Source organism: Sceloporus occidentalis, unplaced genomic scaffold (assembly GCF_023333645.1).
Source record: "Sceloporus occidentalis isolate IW3139 unplaced genomic scaffold, rSceOcc1.0.p SCAF_5, whole genome shotgun sequence".
NCBI lineage: Eukaryota > Metazoa > Chordata > Lepidosauria > Squamata > Phrynosomatidae > Sceloporus > Sceloporus occidentalis.
Genome location: NW_028316985.1, coordinates 93,111,494 through 93,133,074, shown reverse-complemented (window position 1 = coordinate 93,133,074; position 21,581 = coordinate 93,111,494). Strand labels below are relative to the sequence as shown.

The 21,581-nt window shown below is 39.2% G+C and overlaps 1 protein-coding gene across 2 annotated transcripts in view; it reads right to left on the bottom strand.

Moving 5' to 3' along the window:
- The window catches only part of LCORL (ligand dependent nuclear receptor corepressor like), an 81,493-nt gene that overhangs the window by 33,361 nt on the left and 26,551 nt on the right, over nt 1-21,581 (bottom strand). For both annotated transcript variants that reach the window (XM_089524747.1, XM_089524748.1), the window contains exons 2-5: nt 14,032-14,097; nt 9,712-9,791; nt 9,347-9,476; nt 1,573-1,824 (exon numbers count right to left, since the gene is read on the bottom strand). In XM_089524747.1, coding sequence (XP_089380873.1) covers nt 1,573-1,824; nt 9,347-9,476; nt 9,712-9,791; nt 14,032-14,097 — 528 coding nt within the window. The remainder of the gene's footprint in view (nt 1-1,572; nt 1,825-9,346; nt 9,477-9,711; nt 9,792-14,031; nt 14,098-21,581) is intronic.

The following is a 21,581-nucleotide window of genomic DNA, read 5'->3' as shown; positions in this document are numbered from 1 at the left end:
AAGATTGTACCCTGCTAGAATATATAAATTAATAAATTTTAGTAAATGAATTTTCACAGTTGTTCAAAAAATACGTGAAGAAATATTGGGAAAACACTATTTTAGTCAATTATTTAAATGGTAGCTTTATTGTGGTTCATTTAAATTTTGCATTCAAGTCATTTCTAACTTATGGAGACCCTAAGGTAAAACTAGCATGGGCTTTTCTTGACAAATTTCTTCACAGGGGGTTTGCCATTGCCGTCCTCTGATGCTGAGAATGTGTGACTTGTCCAAGATCACCCAGAAGGTCTACATGGTCAAGCCAGGATGTAAATTGTCTTGATTTAAATCAATACATCTGCTCCAGAGCTGCACAATTTTACACCAGAATACTGTTTACAATTTCCCTAACCAGCAGCATGGCAAAAGAGCTTTCTTTTCTTCAGAAAGCTCGGTACTGCATCAGAATTCTCTATGCGTTACTAAGAACACGAGGGTAACATAAATGAAAATAAAATAAATCTCAAAAGTTTCATCATAACATTGTATGGACTGAAGGAAAGAAGCTTAAAATATTTTTTTATGTCTTACATAAAAGAACTATATACCACTTCAGTTAATCAATAGTCAAGGTACCCATGACATTTACAGGGTTTAAAATCGTGCTAATGTCAGACTTAAAATTTGTGGGAACCAGACAACACTGTTTCCATTTCCAGTCGAATCAGACCAAACGCCTCTCTAGTCAGTGGCAAAATGAAACTCACAAGCAGGGCATGATGGGAAGTTATTTCCACTCTTACTTTACATGATTCATATCTAGAGGCATGTTGCATCTATGTCAGTTACAGCACATAGACATAGTGACTAAAAGTTATTGATAGTCTTATTCTTTCTTGAGAGCCAGCGCGGTATAGTGGTTTGAGCACTGGACTATGACTCTGGAGATCAGGGCTTGAATTTTGGCTCAGCTGTGAAACCCACTGGGTGAACTTGGGCAAGTCACACTTTCTCAGCATCAGGAGAAGACAAACCTTCTCTGAACAAATCTTACCAAGAAAACCTCATGATACGGTCACCTTAGGGCCACCAAAAGTCAGAAATGATTTGAAGGCACACAATAACATATTCTTATTTCCTTTGGTTCAATATCCAACAGAAATGTTGGCAGGAATAGAAAGTAAATGATTTTAACTAACGTAGGTAGTCTTCTTATCAGAAACTGGTTGCACATTGATCAGAACTGCTGCTTACAACAATTACAACTGTTGCTTAGAAAAACTGTCTGGTAACTACTCAGAGAAAAGGAAGCTCTGATATATAAAATAAATTTCCAGAGAAATTCCCCATTTGTTTCAGTCAGAGAACTTAACACACACAGGCAAAATAATTCATATGCAGTTTCTTCTTTTGATGATAATGCAGACATGTATACAAGAGTTGTTTATCTATAGATTTAAAATTTAATCTTTTCAAGTTTTTACATTTTTGTTAATCTCCTACAAATATTTTATACACAGAATTAAAAAGTGCGCTGAGATGAAACTCATTTCCAATCCCATCAAATGAACAACAATGAAAAAGATATACCTTGCTGAGTATCCTGCTCTTGTATTCGATTCACAGTGAGGTCTAGAGGGCTATCCTGTTCTTCCTGAAGTGAATTTTCTGTTTGGTTCAGGATATCTTTGCGTATCAGACTCATATCGTATGATGAACCGTTTCTATTTTCTTGCATTTTACTACTTTTTGAAATGTATTCAACTGCAAATTGACGGATCATCTTTTTCATTAATTCCTGAGCAACTAGGGGAATGTTAGGATCACAGTTCTGAGGAAGATCTGTGGGGAGAAAACAGACAAAAAATATAGATGAGGTGCACAGTTACTTCATCAACTTTCTCTTACAGAAAAACTCAAGTCCAATAAAGTACTGATGGACATACTTCTGTGGAACTGGCACAAAAAGACTGCTCTTATCCAAAGCATTATTGGTTGGTCCAGACTTCCAAATACAATGGAGCAAACACATTGAAGAAAAGATTCAACTATATGTTTTCCATGTAAGAATATCTTGGGTCCTTGTAACCACTACCTACTTTATTATTTAGGAAGCACTGATAACAGGATGAGCAGGATGCACCACTTTGTATAGAACTGTGTCTCTATGGCGGGTTACAGACCGCCTATTTGGGGCGGTCTGCACCCGCCCCTTTCCCCAGTGTATAGGGGCCTCAGCGGCCAGAACGGCAGTCGCTGAGGCCCCGATCCGCTGCTTTTCAGGCTGCGGGGAAGCGGCAAAACGCCGCTTCCCCGCAGCCTGAAAAGGGGTGTCCTTGGGGCTTCAAGGCGGGGAGGGGGAGAAAGGCTGCACCAGCGAAGCAAAGCGGCGCCTCAAACCAGGAAGGAGCTCCGAAATGGAGCTCCTTCCTGGTTCGCGCAAAGGGCGCCCTAGGCACCCTGGCGCGGAGTGAGGACATCACGTCCGCGCCGCCCCGTGTAGAGGCGGCGCGGCCGTGACGTCCTCATGACAGCAGCCGTCTGCAACGGCCGCCGTCATTTTTTACGCGCAGAGCGCGTATTAGGGTTAGGGAGGTGCGGAAGCACCGCACCTCCCTAACCCTAGTACGCGCTCCGCTCGTACTTTAGTGGCCGTCTGTAACGGGCCTATGCATTTCAAATTACTCAGGGCATCAAGTTATTTATCTGAAATATTTATATCCTATTTCTCCTGCTATTAAAAGCAGATTCAAAAAAGGAAAACAAAGGCGCGTTACACACCGCCATAAGGAACGTCCTTAGGACGTCCCATTTTGAAAAAGGGGCGTCTCTTCCAGACACCCCTTACCCTATTACGGGCAGAGTCCGTAACAAATGGCAGCGGCCGTTCCACACGCTCTGTGTCCGCACATTGCAGCCCGCATTGCTTCCTCTTCCCTTTTTGTGTGGGAGACGACTAAATGCTTTATCAGACTAGGGGGCAAACAGGGTTTAAATGAGAGTTAAATGAGAGCTAAACAGGAAATGTCATGTGATAAACATCAGGCATTTCCTGTTTAACTCTTGTTTAAATCCTATTTGCCTCCTAGTGTGATAAAGCAGTAAGACCAAATACAGCCCCAGTCCCATGCAGAACAGTTCTCTATTTGTGCCTAGACCACAGCACTTTTCCTCTGCCTTCTGGGAACACCAGAGAACCCACTAGATTGTTCTCCAACTTTCAAGTAAAGGTTATCTACTCCCAACTAGTGCTCCCAGGAGCTCCTGGGAGTGTGAGCTGTAAGACAACTGGACCAGTCCCTGTATTACTCCTCGCCACAGAAGGAGTAGGAAGAACAATCTCTTCCTCACTGGCACTAGCTGCAGAGTAAAGCACTTCAGTGCGAGGGAGCATTTGTATGGAGGCTGAGAGATTTTGCATGCCACATTTGGACATGTCACAAACTAGATGTTTCCTCTCCCCCACAATTTTTTTAAAAGCAGATCTGTCTTTGAGGGCAATCCTACCTAAAGAATACATCATCACAGTTGACCAGTCAACTTGTCAAAGTTAAATTGCAAAACATGAGGATGGCAGGCAAGTCCTTTATTTGATAGACGAAAACTCATCTGACTTATCAAATGTAACTGATTGAGCCATAGCTGCCACTTGTTTTTCAAGTAGGACTACAGGATGAAGATTACTTCAAGCTGCATACGTGTTCCAACAAGAAATATAATGGTAAAAGTCATACCCCTAGATCCCTTTGATCTTCTCCAAAGCATTTCTCTGAAATGTTTACTAAACAGAAATGTCTATGGAAAATGTTGAATCAGACATGAAAATTTACATGAATATTTCAATTTACATGAATATTTCAGGAAATTAAATGTTCTGATGTCAGTAACCACTTGATATTGCATGTGGACATTCTCTAAAAATCTATGAGGATTTGATTTTCAATGTAACTTTTTTTCCACAGTATTCTACAATGAATACATAGTGGATCTATAGGTATGTAAAACTGACACTTTTATCCATTCACCAATTATAAAGTTTTTAGAATAAATGGCTAAGAACTAATAATTTTACAGAAGATTTAGGGGAGAAGCAGATGGGCAGAAAGAGTGGCTTGAAACTTCCTTTTCCAAAGCAGCATTGCAACCCCACCAACTGCACTGTTCCCAACGTGGCTGGAGTGCGCATCTCATGACCACACAGCACAGCTTCAAGCTGTGCTGCTGGGTACTTTTTTTACTGTTCCCCCCCCACCATCCCTGTGCACCTTCGTAGGAGCAAACCATTGACAGTTGCCATCCCATTGGAGGGCTATCCCTGTGAACCTGCATACATGTGCAGCACTTCACCAGGACAGGGCATCGAAGCAGAGGTGTGCCCATGCAGGTGCCGGCAAAGTACAATCATGCCCCTGTCCACCCCCTGCTTCACCCCATGGCCCCTCTTTGACTGTCTGTCTGTTTTGTGTATGTTGTACTTATCCCTATGAAAGATGTCACGGTTTCTCTTTGGGGCATTGCCACCCTCACTGCTTGGGTATAGCAGCTTCATCCCTTTTAAATGCGCTCCTGCGATGGGGCGTTTACTGCAAAATTAGGGTTAGGAAAGTGCGTCCCTTTAGAGCCACCCTGGCATCGGTTCATTTATACATACGTACATGTGAAGATGCGTGCTTTATGAGAAGACGTGGAAAAATCCAGCTCCTTTTTAGTCTGGCTTTTCTTCCCATAGGGCTACTTAGGAGTGGTTTCCGGCTGGCTTTAATGCATCATCTAAATGCACCGCCTTGAAGCTGCTGGAAACATGCCTATTTCGACCAACTGTTTCACCCCTTACACATCTTACTTTTAAAAAGCCTTTTCCAATACTGCCACCATTGTATCCTGAGAATTGTTTCTTTTACCATTTTTACCTTTTAGTACCTGAGTTTCTGCATGGTCTCAGTACATAAAATGGGGTGCAAAAATACAGCCTTAGGATCCCAAGTCCTTTTTGCTCCTCTCCTCCTTTTTAAATTGACCTCAGGGTTTGGCATAGTCAATGGAGAAAGGAACTAAATTTTACCTTATTGACTTAAGTTCAGTCCGTACTGCAGAAATAACCCAGTTTGAGACTGCTTCAACTGTGCTGGATCAATGCTAGGGAATCCTGGGAATTGTAGTTTATTGTGGTACCAGAGCTCTTTGACAGAGAAGGCTAAATGTCTCACAAAACTACAGTTTCCAGAATTCCCTAGCATTGAGCCAGGGCAGTTAAATCAGTCTCAAACTGGGTTATTTCTGCAGTGTGGGTGGGACCCAAGGCAATTTACATATCAATAGGACAGTCAGTACCGTATTCAGCAGGCAATATTATAGTTAAATCAAATTAATTATAGTGGTTTTAAGGTTCCTTTATGTATAAATATAAATATAAATTAAAGGATAATCAAGTATGAGTATGGGCATTTTATTAGTTAAGCATCAATATAAGAATTGTATTGAGTTAACCACTGTAAAAATGAATTAATCAAGTGTGGTTAATTGCTAATAACGACATTTAAGTGTAAGGAATAAAATAAAATGTAAAAAGTCTGCTAAACTCTGCCACTTCCCCTTGGACCACAACACTTGGGAGTTTATTTGCCCAATCTGAAAAATGGCCTGCAACACTGTGGAAGGTGTCCAACCTTAACTTAAACCAAAGGATATCTGATTTATTTATAATTTTTACTTAAATAACTTTCATTAAATAGGCAGTATTACATAATACTAGAAATTCAATGTGCTGTGTGCTGTTTACAACCACGATATATTTGGCTATAGGTGTCTGTTGGTCTACCAGCCTATTCATGAAACAGGGCTAAGTCCTCAAAAGAAGAGTTCTCATATTTTACAATTCTAGTTTAAAAAGAAAATGTAACATGTTCAGTTTTTGCCACAGATTTGTATAGTTTGTTTATAAGGAGTAATTCCAAAAGTATTTTTGTAAAAGAAAACGTAATGTTGTGACTATTTCTAAATAGTTCTTTGTTATCAGATTAGTCCATAAAACCAACACTTTTATGTGATTGTGCAAGCATGTGTTCCACCTTTATGCTATTCCAAATATTATTGCCTAAAAAAAATATCTGTGAGTTTCAAAATGTAATACCCAGATAGTCCGGTGCTGTGTCACATACTCCATCTTTACGCAATATAAAGTTTCAACATAACATCCCTTTTCAAGAAGTCTTATTGTTCCAAAACAGGTTGTCATATATAAGAAATACGAGGATAGCTTTCTCCCTCACCGGCCCAGACTGAAATTAAAGACTGAAATCAAAGTGTTTTGTAGGAAGGAAATCACTATGTCTGTAGGTTCCCCTCCAAGATATCTTGAAGATGGGATGAAAGCCTAAACACAAATTCATTTATGTTTCATGTACACCTTATACACATAGCCTAAAGGTACCATCAGAAAGCAAAGATGTCACTACCTTGGCCACCCATGAATAAAGTTTAAGTTTTTGGAATTTTTTGGATTTTGGAATTCCAGATAGGGGAGATTCAACTTATGCCTACTTTATGAGCAAACATTTCCTCTCCCCTGCCCCAAAGGTGGCAGCTACCACTGGCCATTGGAACCCACTCAAGCTTGCGACCTCATCTCCCCCCCCCCAGCACTTGCTTTTATTGTCAAGCAAGAGTACGAGCAACATCTAGAAACGCTTAGTGATTAAATGGCCCTCAAACCTGAGATTCTGCACCTAAGGCTTAACTGTTTTGGAATTACATTTCCTATAGGACTGCTTTCTCTAGCATACATATTCACTGTTCTGCTCCCTTCTGGTGGATAGATGATGGCAATATATGAGTCAGTCTCTCCTAAAGTATTGCCCATTATGCACAATTCCTTGCCCCATCACATTGTTTGTAGGTATTAGCTTTCTGGAAAGCTTTTGATTCTACTGCTTAGATTTGTTCCTAGGTCTCCTATGTCCAAAGCTAACATTTTATTTACTGAATTTCTATAGCCTGAAATTTAGGAAAGTGTTAGAATCCAATCACTTGGCACTTTGTGCCGGCCTGTAAGCACAGTGAGGGTGGAACGTCCACACACTCTGAGCCCTCACAGCACCATCCGGGCCCATACACACAGTGCATGCCATGATGACTTCCCCCGGGTGCAGCACCCAAACAGCGCTGCACATAAGGGGTGTCATCATGGCGCATGAGTGCACCTATTGCGACCCTTCAGGGACACAAAAAGAATCTGCTTCTGGGCAGAGGCCGCAGCCTCCTTCTGGGGCAAAACAGGCAGCATTTAGCTGCCTGTCTGCACAGCTCCTAACACAGCAAGGCTTTACCTAGGATTGGCCAGGTGAGGCCATAGCATTTGTCAGAAGCTCCACTGTCTTGGCAGAAATCTTGATACACTGCCAGCATGGAAGATAATATCACTTTGTTGTACAGTTTCCTGCTATGGCTTAGTTGATAGAAGAATTACAACAAGTGCCCACCAGGAAGTGAAAGTTTCCTACCACAATATAGGAACAAAACTTAAAAAGAGCCTTAGAGGCTATAAAAAATAAAAGCATGGGGAAATGGGCCAAAGACTTGAGGAAAACAAAAGCAGATTTGTGATTGCTTGTTTTTAAGTAAAAAAATAAATTAAAAAAAGGGGGGAAAGGGAACTGAAACAAGGAATAAACAGAAGGAGAATGAGAGAAATATTGAAGGGAGAGAAATTTTAGAGAGAAGTACTCAGCAGAAGAGGAGAATTCTAAAGATGTTGCTCGCTTGACAGATGAAGAGAAACTGAGGAGAGGAGCAGCATTGGCAGGATAGGGCATGCACAGGAGTAAAGAGTGGTTTCTGCCAAAGCTACTCAGTTTTGAAACAATGCATTGGTGGTTCTGTGCAGACACAAACCCATATGTATGAGGCACAGAGACTGCAAACAAGACTCCTGTATGCATATGGCTCAATTGCTTCCTAGTGTCTGTTGTGTGAGTTAGAGATGCAACAGCTCATTCTCTTTTGTCCAACATGATCACTTGGGTGGGGGAAGTCTACGGATACAAAAGATGTGGTATCTTAGGCCCCATACAGACAAGCCAAAATAAAGCTGCTTTGGGTCCTAAGGAGTGGAACATGCTTTGGCATTGCTCGCCGACTCTTAGGACGCATGCATCATTTAAACAGCCTATCTCCAAAGTGACCTGAAGCAGTTTTATTTTGGCCTGTCTTTATGGGCTCTTACTCTTCTTTCTTCTTGTATGGCACAAATTCCTGCCCATGCATGCCTCCAAGCCTTTTCTCTATGCAACAAAACACTGATTCTACCAGCCTGAGGGACAGCTGACAGCAGCAATAGCAGGATTGTCAGTTACTATATCTCCATGGCTGATGGTGAATGGCGTGTGTCTTATGATTCTGGAGAAATGTCCTCAGATTGCTCACTAGCCTTGCCTCCAAAGTGACCATGTGGGAGTCATAAGCAGCACAGTTTCAAACTGGTGGCCTTTGGCATGCTTTTTCCTGTGAATTCTTTTTAAATCAGTCTGTTTCCCTGCTATATGTGCTGGGGATGCATATCATATGGCAGCTATTCCACTCATTTTACAGCAGGATCCTAAATCATGTAATCTGAATACAGGATTGCTCTGTAATACTATTATGCTTAAATTATTAATAGCTATTTAGATAACCTAGTGTGAAACATCAAAAATAGTTTTTACCTCAAACAAGTTTTATCATAAAAATAAATGAATGAATACACCCACACACACGCAAACACAAAGAACAACTTAACAATTGAAAACTTATTTAAACTTTAAAATAAAACAGTGAAGTGTCTTTCCAAAACTGACAAACAGAACATACAGTAGGTAAAAAAAGCTGGAGACAAAAAATATAGACGAAAGGATGATACTATCAAATATGAGTTTGACTGCATGCTGAAAATTAGGAGGAAAGGACTATGTTTAATGAGATTCTATGGCCTGTTACAGACCGCCCAAAAGGGGTGGTCTTGGGCCGCTGCCGGTTGCAGCGCGGAGGAGCTGCAGCAGCCAAACCGCGCGATTCCTCCGCGCTGCAAAAAAGGAGCGCGGAAATCGCGCTCCTTCCGGCAACCCGGAAGAGACGTCACAAGTGCCAAAGCGCACACTCTCGACGTCTCTACCGGGTTGGGACATGTGGACGCAGAGCGTCCGCTACGTCAAGATGGCGGTGCCCATCTGTATAGGGCGCCGCCATTTTGACGTATCGATTACGCGCAAGGGGCAAGGCGCGTCCGGAAGCACTGCCCCTCGTGCGTAATCGCGGCGCGACGACGGCGCCTCTTGCACCCGTCTGTAACGCGCCTCTATCATAATCACAATAAAAATTGAATTAATATTACCTTTCTTGCGAAAGAGTGCATTTAGGTAATTCTCTGCTTGGCACTCAATTTTATCAGTGTTGGACTGGCCCTGAGATGATAGTTCCTCTGTAGGTGCTGACTGCAAAGAACCAAGAACTGCTGTATGATCCTGAAAAGTACAAAGAACACTTTAAAAAATATATGTAATAGCTAACTTGTGGGAGGGGATGGGACAGAAAATATAATCACCAAGGATTTCGGTTATAAAATATGCATTTAGATATTTAATACTTTCTAATAATTTGAATTCAAATAAGAAATTGGAAATCATTTGCTTAACCTTTTTATAGCATTTATATAGTATTTATATAATATTCTTATATAGTATTTATATAAATACTTACACTGACTGTTTCTTTATGTAAATTACAAAAGGAACATTTTTCATCCATAGACCAGTCAGTTACTTCTTCTGGTTCACAGTCTAGCAGGAAAAATTAAATGTAAAGTGCAAGATGTTAAATACTTAAATATATAAATTCTTCATTTGAACTCTTATAATTAGGGAGATAGTATATATACAGAATTTTTCATATAAATTGGGATGGATTCAAATCAATTTAGTTGCACTTACCTCCTACAGAAATGAATGCAAAAGTTATGATTGAATCTAGTTCTACTGATTACATTGAGAAAGCATAACTACCATATATATACTCAACTATAAGTTGATCTCATTATTAAGTCAAGGGTAAGTTTTGGGACCAAAGTTATGGATTTTGATATGATCCATGGATAAGTTGATGGTAAAACGTAGGGGATATAACAAAGGATCTAAAGAATGAAGCAAAGGAAAACAATGCCTAAGAACTTACAAAGTTCCAGCAGGCTTAACTGTTTGTCCTCATACTAAAGGCTAAATGGATGTGGGAGTAGAGTCAGAACTTCTGGAACAGTTTATATTCTTGTCTTTCACCAGGGAATGGTTTACACTCTAGTCTTTCACCAGGGAATGGTTCCTTTTTTTAAAAAAAAACACAATAGGAGTTAAACCACACTACTTAAATCGACCCGTAGATAAGTCGACTCAGATTTTTTGGGGGTCACTTTTTGGATAAAATTTCTAGATTTATATATGAGTATATACAATAATTTACTCTGGATGGATGTGATTGGACACCCACCTTTCTCTGTTCTGCACCACCTCCCTATGTGGAATCTGAGATTTTATGATGGCGACCAGAAGTTGTGTCTGTACTTTTGAGCTGCATAGCCCCTTAAGGTACTTAAAGGTGGATATTATATTCTGAATAAACTGTACTTTTAATACAGTTGGCCCTTCTTATACACGGATTTTTTATACGTGGATTCAAGCATCCAGAGTTTGAAAATATTTTTTAAAAAGTATAAATTTCAAATATCAAACCTTGATTTTCCATTTTTTATAAGGGACACCATATAGTGTCCCTTTTGTCACCCATAAGGTACTTACAGGGTGCGTTCTTAACTTTCATTTTAGACTTATTTTTGTCTTTCTTTATCTTACTACTCTGGGTTACCTCTAACTTTTTTGCTCTTTCCAGTTTTGCCTGCTGCTGTGAAGACTGGCTCTCACTTTCACTCTCACTAGAGGTAATAAAGTTTTCAACAGACTCTGGTCTACGCTTGAAGGAATGTCACTCAATGGCATTGGATTTTTACATTTGCCACATTGCACTGCTCACCCTCCATGTTTTGAGGACTCACAGACTTGGGTGAACCCACAGATACTGATTCAGCCTCCTCATTGTCATTTCTTTTCAGAGGGCAAATGGGAGTCTTCCATAATTTCTTTCACGTCCATTTCCTTCTTTCTTCCTAACTAATTTGGCTGTCATGACTGCCTAAGTCAACTCCTATTTCAAAATTTTAAGTGTTTGAAATTATGATGTTGTTAAGATAAAAGGGGAGAGAAAGAAATAATCAAACAGTTTGGCACACATCAGCACTACCTGTACTTTCAACCCACAGGAAACCCAATAGAAGAAACAATATCAAACAATTAAAATGCCTTGGTAAATTCAAATATTTGAGCTGTTACCCAAACAGCTATGCTGGTTTCTTTTTATCCAGTTATTATTAGTATATGCAATGATGGCAGCTCTTTCGGCCCAGAAAGAGATTAGCACTCAACCAATCCAGCTGTTACCATAAAGGTTTAACAAAGTCTCTGTGATTGCGGTGGCCCTCAACAGGTAATATTTCGTAGCATTTTGGAGCCTGAATGAGGTCCCTTAATATATCAACATGTTAAACATCTTCAGCCAATATAATGTGGATATATTTTAAGAACAATAAGCCTTCAACTCTAAATATATGTGAAATGAAGAGATATCACATACCATTTAAATAGATTAAAAATCACAAACTACTTATGTGTATTTAGTGTCTAATTTAATTAGGTAAAAATAGTTTTAAAACCCTACTCATTTGAAAAAGTCCCAAATATCTTCTGTTGTTCACCAATGCCTGCAATTATTACACATTTTCCCATAAATGTCTGTTACGGTATATATTTCATGTAGCAGTGTTTATCTTACTCTCTTTCCCACTCTGTGAGAAATACAAAGGGATTAGACATAGTGGTTACCATGTCTACATCATTTTGGGGCAGTACAGATGGGTGGCTAAACGCCACCCGTTTGCTCTGGGTCGGTCCCGCAGGAGCCGCACGCTGCGGCACTGACTTGCTCCCTAAAAGAAGCTACTCTGAGCAGCTTCTTTGAAGGGGTGTCACAGGCATGCTTGTGCTCCATGACGACGCCCCTTCCGGCTAGTGCCGTTTGGACGCTACACCTAAGGGCTGTTATCATAGTGCACCCCATGTGTACTGGCACGTGCCAAGATGGCGCCGAGGCAGTGGAACTAGGGCTTGGAGCATGTGCATGGTCTGCCCTAGTTCAGCCCTAGCACGCAATCAGGCCAACTGACTGTACTTTTAATACAGTTGGCCCTTCTTATACACGGATTTTTTTATACATGGATTCAAGCATCCACGGCTTGAAAATATTAAAAAAATATATACATTTCAAATATCAAACCTTGATTTTCCATTTTTTATAAGGTACGCCATTTTGCTATGTCTTTATATTTAATGGGACTTGAGCGTACACGGATTTTGTTATACACCGGGGATCCTGGAACCAAACCACAGCGTATAAAAAGGGTCCACTGTATATCACACATAATTTTATAGCAAGTATACTTATAATGAATTGTATATTTTCCTAAAGTAACTAAAAGACTTTCATGGGTATCTGTGTTAAGACTGCATTTGTTCAGTTTTTCTGAGAATTTCCTACCCTGCCCCCAAATTAGGAACAACTAACTTTGCTTCATGACTTCAACATTTCTAGAAATTTTAAATCTCTAGGTAGAGCAGCTACAGTGGACCTTCTACATTCGCTGGAGGTTGGGGCTCCCATGAAAGTAAATTAAAAAACCCACTATTTTTATTTATCCGAGAGAACATCTATTTAGGAATCTCTAGGTTTTCCAGTGCAACTCAATGGCCAACATTCACTAGAAGGTGACCACAGAATTATGTTGGAGGACCTACAAATGCCTAGATTTTTTTTTTAGGAATCTCTAGGACTTCCATCACAACTCTATGGTCAACTTCTGGCAGATATGCACTAGAGGATCCAGAGATTTCTAGAGAAGACATATTCCTCAAATTCATGAATAAGAAAATTGGCAAAAATCAAAGCCACAAATGTAGAGTACGGACTGTATTCTCATTAGCCAGAGGATTCAATTAGCCATCACACAACAGATAACCTCTGTAACCCAACACAATAAATATGCAGTCCAATCTTACAAATCAACAGTCTGTAGCTAGGAGTGGTCAATTATCCAAAACAAGAGTCACCCCCACACCTTCCAGGTAGGCTACACTGGCATGTTGACATTTTACTGGGAGTGACATCATGCCATTTCCTTTTTTTAAAGCTGATTTTTTGGCTCATTCTGGGAAGGCTAAGAAAAGCTAAACCACTGTGTTTTCATGGGCTGAGAGTGATCTGGAGGTGAAAATCATGTAAAAACAATCCACTTTTTTGAGGAGTCGAGGGGCTTCAGCAATCTTTGAGGGGAGGGGATGTTCACAGGCTACAAGCTGCACTTTGTCCAACAGTGGCCTAAGCTGGGGGGGGGGGGGGATAAAAAAAAACAAAACAAAAAATGGAGTGATTTGACAGAATTAAATTCTTTCAAAATTCAAAATTCTTGCCCTTAACACAAGATTGCAATGGTAGCACTACAACATCTCTGAAAATTGTCAAGTAGGATTCTGTGTCCCTGACTTTTCGTGCACTTGTTGGATATTTTTCCCCTTTCTGTGTGAAGAAAGTATTGACATACTTGATCTTCTATCAGCAGCTTTAAAGATGATACAATACTTGGTTCTGCTGATCATGTAATTGGCCTTTATCAGCCAGACCAAATCTTTTTCAAAAAATTACTTTTCATTTCTTGAAATGAAGAGGTAAAATTTTTGTTACTGTCACTGGATATTTACAGATGAAAACAGGTTTCTCCCATGAAAAACTGCAAAAACAAAACAAAACACCCCCTATATTTACAATAAAATGCTACAGCAAAATGCCTTAGTGTGCAAAAGGAGTGCCTTTAAGATGTCATATAATGAAGAAACTAGCTTTAAAATATTTCAGATAATTGTTTACCTTCAAATAAACTGAGGTCTCTTCGTAGCCTTGGTCCATAAAGCCCTTCTAAAATACTTTCAAAACCTAACAAAAACAAAAGTTAAAATATTTTATAACATATCAAATATTTACTATGCAATTTCACATATTTAGCAGCTGAAACAGTATATCATTTCAATTTGGAACACTGTTGCAATATGAGTAAAACACCCTCTATGATGTTAGGTATCCTCAAATACCACTGATGTAGATTCTGCTGTGCTTTCTGCAACCGGACTTGTTCATCTCGGATTGGCCTTTTTAGTCATCAACGCGCTTGTAGAAAGCGCGGGATGAGTACTTCCTGAATCTTCGTAAAGCCAGAAGAAGATTCCATATGGGAATAAAGTTGTTTCTACACACAGAAATGCTACACCCACACACCAGTTTCCAAGTGTACTTAATCTTAGCCTTAGTAGATAACCCACTAAACATAATAAAAGGAATTTTGCTGTTGTATGATCAAATCACATTAATTCAAACATGTGAGGGACACCCTCTCATATGGCAAACAATATGTTTAGGAAGAATGGCATTTATGTGTCAATGGAGATGCAGTCTGGCTCTTAAAATCCACCATGAAAAAAGTGACACCAGTGAGGAGAGATACATGCAAACACTGGTTCAAATACAGATTCTACTAAGCAGCACAGGGATAGGGCATGTGTTACATAGCCAGGCTTTCTCCCTTATACCCCAGCTTCCAGTGTCTCTACTGTTGTGAATATGTGATTGGTCTCCCCAGTCCCGACCTGCTGCTTGTTTGTATTGCACCAGCAGCTATGCAACAAAAGATTATCCTCTTTCTAAAGCAATTTTCTCAACAACCTAATATAGGGTAGGGTGGGGCCATTCTTGGACAGCTAGGCTTGGTCGCCCTTTGCTCACTCACTTGGGGCTGTGAAGACAAAATTGATATAGGGCACTGGAGATAGCTGGTAGTTTCTCAAATTGCATGGTTCCCTGACCTGTCATCTCAATGAGCAATTAGGCCCTAAGTCGCCTGTGTAAATAAACTATAACTGTCATACTTTCTAGATAAAGTTCAGAGCATGTTTTATCAGACATTCTTGCCAATGTACCAGCTGGTAACAAGTCTTCTAGAGTTAAGTTAGCATCACTTTGTATTTCTGTGGGGAATCTTCAGTTTCATCTGTTAAAATCTTATGCTACCTAAGCATTACTTTAGTTGCCATCTGAGAAGAGGAAATAAAGGCTGAAAAAAGTTTAAAGTATAAGAAAGTGTAATAATTAAAAAGTAACAGTTACATATAGCTACATTATTGAGATTACTATGGATATAAAATGAATTTAAACCAATACAGCATTGCTACATTTTTTAAAAATATATATATATTTTATTGCTTCTTCTTCTTTTAAAAAAGTTATTACCAAGGTACAAGAAACCATAATGTAGTATAGGAATATAGTGAGATTAACACATACAGAAACAACAACAAACAACCACTGACTTTGGGGAGGAGTTTCCATTTAGTCCAGGAAAGTAAAAAAGTTGGGTGAAACAATACAAACACTATATGAATGCTATGTATTCAAACCAACTTTGCCACCTTTTTATAGGCATCCTTCTAAGGTCATATGGATTATTAGTTCTGGCAAAAAGACTGAAATTGTACCATACATTAAAGCACGATACGTTTGAAAATATTGAATAGTACTGTCCATATGCTGTACACTGTTTCCCATTAAAATGTTAACAGTATATATTTTGAATAAGAACAACCTTTTATTATAAACAACAAAAAAGTCCTATGACTCCTAAAAATTAATTCATTTTATTTGACACAGGGCTTCATGGCTGTAATCCACTTCTTTGTATACTTGTTATAAAAGCATTTCACTTATATCAAAGGAAAAAAAAATATTTCATACTCTTCCCCAGATTTTCTGTTTTTAAATGACAAAATGGTGTGGCAGCAGATCCCTCACAGTTCTCTACAGAAAATAATTACCTTTTCTGTGTGTGGTCTCATTCAGTTATTCAGCTGGGAACGTAAAATACTGTATTAGATGTTTGTGTACACTCACACATGCACAGAAAACCATGCTTGGTCAGTGTCAGACTAAAAGGCTCATCACTCCTTGGAGGAAAAGTGGAATGCAAATATAACAAAAATATAAAGTAAGTTAAATAAAATGGTGCAACATACCCAAATTCCCTTAACAAGAGTGTTCACGTTTTAGGAACCAGCCTGGAAGTAGAATTGCTCAAGACTACATGTATACTAGTGGATGGGGATGTTTGGAGGTGAGCTAGGAAAATAACTTTTCTGTTTCCACTGTGCACAGAGTATCAAGTGTATTGGGTCATATTCAGGCCGATAAGTCTCAAACATAAGCACTTTTAATTAAAGAAGGGAGAGGGGTTCTGGTAAGTAGAAAAAGGAAAATATATTATTTGTCCATAGCTCCTTTCTGGAACTTTGCCACAAAGCACTAGGAAGAGGGTTTTGAAAAACAACAACAACTTGATGGCATATTCCGAGACCTAGTATCTCCTCAAGGATATTGAGAACTGTTATAAACCGAAGAATATTTTCTCTCTCTGTGTATGTATATATGTATGTATGTGTGCATGTCTGTATTAATATCCTGTGATATGACAATTTTCAGCATTGCATTATGTTCTGGAAGTGACTCTGCAGATGGCCTTATTATGTTAAATTTATTTTATTTTAATTAGACAAGCTACTTTCTTTTAGGGTGACCCAATTTCATTTTCAAGACTTATAGGCACAGATAATGCAAATCCAATATTAGATAAGATGGTAACTAGAAAATAATGAGACTTTCGCTCTTACAGATTTAACAAAACAGTATCTGTTAGAATCCTAATGACTCAAAAAGCTTTTCTTATTTTTAGGTACACCAGCTTACAAGAGCACATCTATTTTTTAAAAAAGTAAAACCCTGAGGCTATCTGAAATATGTTTTAGAATTAACTGTCTGCTCTCATCTAGTTCTTCTAGTCCTGGAATATGGTCTTCTTCTGATTTAACAACAGGGAGAGACCCTGGTAGAGGTCTTATCCCATCATTATCTGGAGCTTTACATGACAGCCAAATTGTCCTATGGGTCTATGTTTTTCTGTTGTGCACAGGTTATAAAATATTTATGAAAGAATCTAGAATGCCAGACTTGCTTCTAATGTTCAAACAGCACTAATAATATTCTAAATCAGGGGTAGGCAACCTTTTTGAGCCGAGGGCCGGGTTGCTGTCCCTCAGACAACTGGGGGGCCGAACTCAAAATAGCGCCCGGAGCGGCGCGGAACCTACAGCAGGGGCGGCAATCGGTGGCAGGACCGGGCTGGGGCCAGTTCCAAGGCCTTGCTGAGCTGGATCAGCCCCACGGGCTGTAGGTTGCCGACCCGTTCTAAATAATGTAAGCATCTGCTAGATCAGTGCGACTGAAACAAATAACAAGGGGCACAGACCTAGATGTATTCAGAATCCCCCCCACACTATCATCTGGCAAGCATTATAGTGGTCACATGTTAGTAACAAACCAACTGTATTCAAAAGAACCCTAAAGAAGGGTAGAATTGTAGCCCAGCGCAGGCATGTTGAATCTGGTTCTCTCCACAAAGCCCTACACCAGCACCTAATTATGGAATGAAAGTGACTGTACTTCTGAAGGCTATGCCTACAGTATCTAAGTGCCAGCAGGTTGTAACAAGGCTGGAAGGTTTTCAAGTGTGTGTCCTCTAGTGACCAGCCTACCCCAAGTACAGACAGACTCATCACCAGAAGTGGCTTAGCTGGTGATGAACTACATACTTATATATTGTTGAGTGGATCACTCACAATGACAAAATCATAGGTATTTCACATGTCCTTCTCCAGAAGAGGAATTGAGACCGAAATATTTTAGGACTTCATTCATCCACATGCTTGAACACACACATGTCTTTCAGTGACACTATTTACTGTACTTCCCCATAAATTCTACTTCTACCGCCTACTATTGCTTCTTACTACTCCTTACAAGATATGCTTCCACCAGAGCTTTGCAACTGTCCAGGGGTAATCAAGATTGCAACCTCATGTTTTCTTGTTCAACCTCTAGCAATGAGTGTTTGCAAGCTTTTTTAATGCAAGTCCATGGGTGCCCAGATCACCTAGATAATCAGAACATAATGTAAGAACATCATACAAAAATGTTCTTTAGTTATTCAGATCTTTATTTCTTTTCCTTTTTCAGAAAAGCACTGGGGAACAGAACAGGCAGGCAGGCATTAAACCACACAGATTTCTCCAATCTGAATTCTAGGTTGGACAGCACATATACACTAATAAATGTAGAGATAATATGTGTACCATGGAATAGCTGTACATCTATGAACTTTATTTTAAGTGTTTCAGATCTACTACTTTCTTTCTGTATATAGTTTTCTTTACATAGTTTTCCCAAAAAGCCAGAGTTCTAGTCTAAAATTTATGAATAAAATTTTAACGAAATAAAAGCTGAACCTTTTAGAGGTCATAAATACTAACTAAAAAAGAAGCAGAGGTTAACACATATGCAAGTTGTTTTCTTGAGCATCTCCTAAGAAAAACAATCAGATTTGCTACTAGTTAATCTCTATAGTTGGAAGACTGCATGTTAGCTTGCTTGCAACCTATTCCCAAAATCTCCCTTCTTCCCATGGCTTGCAATGATCATAATTCCAGCTGTTTGAATCAGACACATGATAAGAACGGGCAACCATGTTTAATGAAACTTTCAGCCCAGCATTCTCCCACAGATGACTCTGGGAAAATAGCACAAGCCATGAATAACCAAAGATTCTGGAGGCAGCTGCTTTTATTTTGACTGTCTGAGAAAGGAACACAAACCTACAGTAGGTTAGGATAGGATAAAGTAGAATCCCACTACCTTCCAATTCAAGCCTTTATTGCATTGTTTACTGCAAACACATTGCTACAGCCTGATACAAAAGCCTTCCTTCATAATGCTCCCAACACATATGCTGCCAAAAGACTTCCATCCATTCTAGACAAAAGAAGAAAAGAGGCAGCTGGGAGGGCACAAACAGATTTTGTAAAAAGGACCCCATGTGTTGTTACCTGGACTATGCCCGAACTGTGATATGTTAATTATAGGTAAAGGTCTGGGTCCCCAACCCTTTTGAGCCAGTAGATCTTGGAAAACTAACATGGGCAAGTCACAACATGGCTGCCATTGGAGTGTAAACAATCACTATGCATGACCAGCACCTAAGAACAAGGACCAAGCACCTAAGAACATGACCAAGAACAAGGATTCAGTGAGGTCTGAGCCAAAAAATACAAGCTCATACCTTAGAAATCTCCCTTTTTGAATCTAATAGTGCTCCAATTTAACAAGACAAAACAACCCCCCCTTCTCTAAAATAAATATATAACCCAAACATACATGTGTATCCTTACTATCACAGAGTAACAAAAACACTCCATGGGGTGTTGTTTTTTTGGCTTGCTCTTCCTCTCCCAATTTCTCTATTATTTCTTTCTCCCAGGTCCTGTTCAGTATTCCTTGCAATACCATTTCACACTTGCTTACCTATGTTAACTTCCACTTTAGAAGAATTCTGCCTTCTCCCTTTCTTGAAGTTCTCCCTGCAAGTAGTATCTAATTAGAAATGTTTTTCCTTCTCTCTCTTGCTAGAATTCAATTATAATTGTTTTCCTTTTCCTCTGAGAAAGCAGTTTTAATTGGATACTATCCCAGAAGACAAAGGAAAGAATTAAAACTATTCTCTCTTCTACCTCTTCCCTCTGACTGCTGGCAGATCTAGTGGCTTGGATGGCCTGAGCACGTAATATGAGGGAAGAAAGGTACAGATAAACTGGGATTAAGAAACCATTATAATGTGTAATCTCACAATTAGAAAAGTATCTAGCAGATACCAGGGTGGGAAAACGTCTGCCTGAAGGTTTTGCACTGGGGTCCACAGGTCCAGAAAATAGGACCGGCACTGATTAAAAGCATAATTTAAAATTATGAGGATTTTTGATTTTTTATAATTAATATTTCTTTAAAATGTCATTTTAATAAAAAAATCTATATTTAATTCACTATCTACATATACTACCTTAAAACATAATGGCTTTCTATCAAAACAGATGGAGTTCCAGACTGTATTTGTATACAGAAAGAACAGCAGAAAATATATTTTTATTTCATATCAATCGACCAATAATAAGAAAACAAAACAAAAACCATGCATCAGGTACAAGAATAATTACTCCACAGTGTACTGTATTTATGTTCAAGATGGGGGGTCAGGGTGGGGGGGTGGTGGTTTCAATGTCATTCTTTTGTTAAGATGTGTTGGACTCCAACTTCTATCACCAGCCAAAATGGCATACTTTTTTGTTCTTTAACTTGCTTTAGTTTTGCCATGATTTCCACCCCAAACCTGAGTACTTTCCCAAGTGACTGATCAAGTAGCAACTAAATCAGTTAGGACATCAAAAGAAGACACCAAAATCTCAAAGATGTTTTAGTGACAACAGACAAGAAAAATACAGATTAATAATTTGGTGAGTGAATGTTAACTAATATGCTTCAGTATGCCAAGGGATCTTGTAGTACCTTTGAGACTAACTGAAAGAAAGAAACTGATAGCACGAGCTTTTGTAGACCTGAGCCTTGTAGGCTCAAGTTTACGAAAGCTTATGCTACCAGCTTCTTTCTTTGCATTCTGTCTGGATAGAAGTTTTTAAAGTAGTATTAGCATGGAAAGGATGGCAAAGGAGGGCTGGAGAAACACAAACTTTTGGCGCTTTGTGTGACAGCTGTAAAAATACAATCAAAATCACCAGAATGGGAAAACAGGATCCTATTCTAGCTGATTCTACTGTACTGTATTTGTATGCGCCTGCCTACAATAGGAAAAGTAAACAGCACCTGACTCCAGAATCCCTTAGTGAGCATACATGGAGAACAGGTATAAAAGAGGCAGACAAGTCTGCTGCATCAGCTACTCCCAGCATGTTTTAAAAACCGAGATTAAGTTCACCTGCCAAAATGGGAATCATAAGTGGAGACTAATGAAAGAAAAAGACATCCTGGGATGCATTTTGGACGGTACTCTCTTCAAGTACTCTCTAGAAATGTAAAAATGTTTTTATTTACTTATGTTAGCCTAACTTGAGCTGGCTGTTTCATTTCACATGTGCATATTGTTAGTTTTGAATAAAAAGTCTGCTGGAACATATTGAACTGCTCATGTTTGTTGTGCTCTAGAAACCAAACCCTATTCTTTCCATTTTATTTCTGCCTCTGGAACAAATTTTTCTGACACTGCACAGAACCAATGCCCAGAAATACACCTACTTTATACAACTGAGTTTTACCTTTAATGATCTTGTTAAAAACAATAAAAATCCCTCAATGGAGAGATCTTCAAGGTTCCTCCATATAATTTCTAGGGAAAGAGACTTCAATGATGATTAAAACTCACTAAAAGTCACCAGTAATTTCGCTAGTGAAAGATTTATGGCAATATTGGAGACGGCTAG